General features: G+C 48.8%; 1 protein-coding gene across 1 annotated transcript in view; it reads left to right on the top strand.

Annotated features, from left to right (window-relative positions):
- LOC106816870 (protocadherin Fat 1-like) overlaps positions 1–5,189 on the top strand; it is a gene marked incomplete at its 5' end in the record, with an annotated part of 48,483 nt that overhangs the window by 22,700 nt on the left and 20,594 nt on the right. The window contains 4 exon segments of the mRNA XM_014821511.1: positions 1,808–2,021; positions 2,363–2,532; positions 3,641–3,780; positions 4,593–4,776. Of these exon segments, the coding sequence (XP_014676997.1) occupies positions 1,808–2,021; positions 2,363–2,532; positions 3,641–3,780; positions 4,593–4,776 (708 nt within the window).

Here is a 5,189-nt window from a genome sequence, read left to right as displayed (position 1 = left end):
TAGTCTGTAGACCCTAGGTTGCTTGACTAACTCATCTCCTTACCTGTAGACCCTTCGTTGATTGACCCCCACCAGCTACCTGCTCTCGCTGTTTCTGTTGACCCTCTGTTCTCCTGGCAGCATTAACCGATGTGAACTGTTTTTGGTTATTTGGGTGCGGCGTGTGTTGTGACGGCAGTGTGCGAAGGTATGATGATCTCTCCACACTACACGCATCGTAGAGCCGTAATGTACACCTAGCATCTACAAATTATGAGCAATCTACGTACACGAGAGTTGTGTGCGCGTGCACCCTCACAACACTGTTTGGTTTTTGTCAGTGTTAACACCATGCCACATATGCGCGCGCACACACACGCACACATACACACGCGAACATAGTAGTTGCTGTTATTGTTAGCGTACTAGTGATAGCAGGAGTAAGATAATATAGGAGTATATTATATTACCTATATTACCTATTATATTATATTACCACGTATCCTATATTATCTTACTCCTGGTGATAGTAGTAGTATTGGCAATAATAATGATGGTAATCTAATGGTAATGATAATAATAACCTATTATTTATAAATTAATAAAAATTTACGTTATATTACCTGTATGTATGTTTATTATTATTATTATTATCATTTATTAATATTATTATTATTATTATTACTAATATTTTTATCATTACCGTCACCATCACCACCATCACCATCATCATCATCATCATCTGTGGCGAGCTGTACCGTGTGATGGTGGGGATGGATGTGATGACGCGCCGCGCGTTGCATGCCTCGGTGACGTTCCGTGACACGTTACATGCCACGGCGACTTTCCGTGACACGTCTCGTCACGCGATGCATGCCTCAGTGGAACCACTTGCTGCGTTACATGCCACGGCGACGTTCAATCTGATGGTCCTTAAATCGCGCGTTGCATGCCATGGGACCGTGTCTTGCTGCGTTAACGTGCCATGACGCGACGTTCCATGATGCGTCCGTGCGCGTGCATGCCATGGACGCTGTCTGCTGCGTTACATGCCACGGCGACGTTCCATGATGCGTCCTTGCGCGTTGCATGCCATGGTGACGCGTCTTGCTGCGTTACATGCCACGGCGACGTTCCATGATGCATTCTTGCGCGTTGCATGCCCATGGTGATGCGTCTTGCCTGCGTTACATGCCACAGCGACGTTCCATGATGCTCCTTCCGCAGCGATTGCATAGCCATGGGATGGCGTCTGCTGCGTTACATGCATGGTGATGCGTCTTGCTTCGTTACATACCATGGCGACGTTCATGATGCGTCCTTTGCACGTTGCATGATGGGGGCGTTTGCTGCGTTACATGCCATGGTGACGCGTCTTGCTGCGTTACATGCCACGGCGACGTTCCATGATGCGTCCTTGCTGCGTTACATGCCATGGTGATGCGTCTTGCGTCGTTACATGCCACGGCGACGTTCCATGATGCGTCTTGCTGCGTTACATCCATGGTGACGTTCCATGATGCTTTCTTGTTTTATTGTCGTCCTTGCGCGTTGCATGCCATGGTGATGCGTCTTGCTGCGTTACATGCCATGGTGACGCGTCTTGCTGCGTTACATGCCATGGCGACGTTCCATGATGCGTCCTTAGCGCGTACATCCATGGTAATCGCGTTTGCTGTGTTACATGCCATGTGTACGCATTTGCTGCTGGCGTTATGCATGGCGACGTTCCATGTGCGTCTTGCTGCGTCATGCCATGCGACGTCTCCTGCGCGGCTACATGCCATGGCGACGTTCTCTGACGCCCTGTCTCCTCGTCGTTGCAGAGAACGAGGTGCACCAGTTCTTCGTGCGGGCGTCGGACGGCGGCATGGACGCGGACGTGCCCGTCGAGGTGATGGTGATGGGTGAGGACGACGTCGCTCCCAGCATCCTGCATCCCACGAAGCCGTACTTCATCAAGGAGGACGAGCCCGTCGGCACGGCGATCGCGACGATACCCGCCAGGGGGAGCTCGAGGCTCTCCTACAGCATCGTGCCGGGTACGCGCGCGCGCTGTTGCCGCGGTTACGACAAATGCGATTTTTTTTTCTCGTTGCGTTGAAGTGAAAGTGTGCAGTTATGCTTGCGGTTACTTATACTGAGGGTTGCACTGAGGAGACCCTGAAAGTGTCTTTTGTAGGCAGGTGCCTCTACTGTAGAGGTGACAGTTAACACGGACCTATCGAAAATAACTTCATTTTATCATCCCGATTGTCTCTTGTCGCAGTCATCTGCACCAGAGGGCGCTGTGGATTGTGATGTTCACATGTCATTTATCCACGATGGGAACACCAGATGGCGCCGTCTGTCATGACGTTCACATGTTTTCTTCGCGCGACAGGGACGCTGCCGCACACGAACAGCCCGGCGACCTTCTCGGTGGACGAGCAAGGTCGGGTCATGGTCATTCGCGACCTGGACAGGGAGGAGACGGACCACTACACACTGACCATCATGACGGAGACTCTGTCCAGCCCGCCGCTGGTAGACCTCACCGAGGTTCACATAAAGGTACTGTCTCGCCACCAAATGTGTCCTTAATGGACAGGTGCCCCTTTTATAGAGGTTGCCCCTTCTATAGAGGTGGATTCTCTAAATATATTTCCACTGGGGTTCACGTAAAGGTACTGTAACTCGAGGAAAACCCTGAAGTGAACAGAAAGTTTCCTTTCTGTAGAGGTGGTTTCACTGTGGTTAACTACTACTTGAACGAAGTGCTAAAAGTGTCTTCTACAGACAGGTGTTTTTCCTATGAAGGTGACTGCTAATGCCAGCAGTATGCATGTGTGCGTGTGTGCGTGCGTGCGTGCGTGCGTACGTGCATGCGTGCGTGTGTGCGTGCGTGCGTGCGTACGTGCATGCGTGCGTGTCTATGACTCTGTGTCTGTGTGTGTGTGTGTCTTTCTATATGTGACTCTCTGTATGTAACTGTGTGTTGTGTGTTTGTCTCTCTATATGTGACTCTGTGTCTGTGACTGTGTGTGTGACTCTGTGTGTGACTCTCTGTGTGTGACTCTGTCTGTGACTGTATGTGACTCTGTTTGTGCCTCTGACTCTGACTGCGTATGTGACTCTGTCTGTGACTCTGTGTGACTTTGTGTGTTACTCTGTCTGTGACTGCGTATGTGACTCTGTCTGTGACTCTGTGTGACTCTGTGTGTGACTCTGTCTGTGACTGACTGTGACTCTGTATGTGACTCTGTCTGTGACTGACTGTGACTCTGTCTGTGACTGACTGTAACTCTGTGAGTGACTGTGTGTGACTCTCTGTGTGTGACGCTGTGTTACTCTCTGTATGTGACTGTGACTGTGACTCTGTATGTGACTGTGTGTGACTCTCTGTGTGTGACGCTGTTCTCTCTGTATGTGACTGTGACTGTGACTCTGACTGTGATTCTGTACGACTCTCTGTGTGTGACGCTGTGTTACTCTCTGTATGTGACTCTGTCTGTGACTCTGTATGTGACTGTGTATCTGTGTGTGTGTCTCTCTGTGACTGTGACTGTGTGTGTGACTCTGTATGTGACTGTGTATCTCTGTGTGTGTGTGTCTTTGTGTGTGACTGTCTGTGACTGTGTGTGTGACTCTGTCTGTGACTCTGTCTGTGACTCTGTGACAGGTGATGGACGTGAACGACAACCCGCCCGCGTTTGAGGAGAACCCTTACCGCGTGAGGCTGGCCGAGAGTTCTCCCGTCGGCACCCAGGTGGCGCGAGTCTACGCCAGCGACCCCGACCTTGGCCCCAACGGAGAGGTCAGGTAAGTCTGGAGGGCGAGGCGCTGAAAATGAAGAGAAGGCTGGTGTCTGGTCGGGTTACCCAACGGGTAGGTGGGGAAGGGAAGAAAGGAAAGGGAAAAATAAATTCAAAACGAAGAAAAATTTCGTACTGCGTTCTGCGAGTCGGGGAGAAAAAACAAGAGAAACAGAAGACAACTGCGAGAAATAGAAAATGCAAAACACATTGCAATGGCTCGAGTCTGGGAAAAAGTCTGTGAAAAGGTTTTGAAGTAAAGGAAAAAGTCTATGGAAATGTTTTGAAGTTGGTAAAAGTAACTTGGTTGTAAGTAAGTAGTTTGGTTGAAAAAGTAAATTCAAAACAAAAAGCTTGTTGCATTTTCTCAAATCGAGAACAAGAATTGTGTTAGGTAAAGTAGCTAAAAAGGTTTTATGTTAGAAGAAAAAGCAAATCCAAGAAAGCAGAAGGTTCCTGCTGCATTCTTTTAAGTCAGAGAAAAGGTTTATTGTCAGTAAAAGAAACAACATGTCGAGTAAAATTCAGGGAAAGAGTTTTGAAATTGGCGGAGGCGAAAGAAAGCAAACCCAAACAATATCGCCGGGATATGTTTTAAGCTATGTGTTTGTGTATCACTATGTGCAGACATCTGCTGTTGTGTGTAAGTGTGTAAGTTGTGTAAGTGTAAGTTGGGTAAAACCTAACCCAAACAACGCGGCCTTGATTTGGTTACACCTCTCTGTGTAAGCTATCTGTGTAAGCACCTTCCTCTGTGTAACCATCTTTTATTCTGTTTATAAGCATCGTCTCTCTCTCTCTCTCGCTCTCTTGCTGCAGCTATCATCTGGAGAACAAGGACAAGAAGGTCGCGAAGACGTTTGCCGTCGACGCTAAGACGGGCTGGGTGAGCCTGCGCGCGCGCGTGGACAAGGAGGCAAGCGCCACGCACACGCTCGTCGTGAGGGCCAGCGACGCCGGCATCCCCACGCCGCTCTCGCAGACGACACGCGTCATCGTGCAGGTGAGGGTGTAGGACGTGGTCGCCACGGCAACGCGTGGTCGTCGCTGGAATGCCGTTGTCACAGTGACGCAGTCATTGCTATAATTTACATTTGTTTAAAATCTATATATTATAGCTATCTATTATATATCTATTATATATCTATTATAACAGAGAATTTGCTATTATGGTACTCTTGATAGTAGGGTGGCGTGGTCCGTGGGTGTACACGCACGCTGGCTACCTCTGACCACAGTTCTCTACACATAGTACAACTAGGCCTATCCGTGTAATAACGACCAGACCTCGGCTATAGCCAGCGCAACTAACGCTGCAGTAAAACATCGGAAAATCGCTTCTTTTTTCGATAAAAATACCGCGACAAAATCATCGACCAAAAAAAAAATCGACAAAATTTATCGACAAAATCGACA

Source organism: Priapulus caudatus, unplaced genomic scaffold (assembly GCF_000485595.1).
Source record: "Priapulus caudatus unplaced genomic scaffold, Priapulus_caudatus-5.0.1 Scaffold1513, whole genome shotgun sequence".
NCBI classification, from domain to species: Eukaryota; Metazoa; Priapulida; class Priapulimorpha; order Priapulimorphida; family Priapulidae; genus Priapulus; species Priapulus caudatus.
This window is presented reverse-complemented; position numbering and strand designations above follow the sequence as displayed.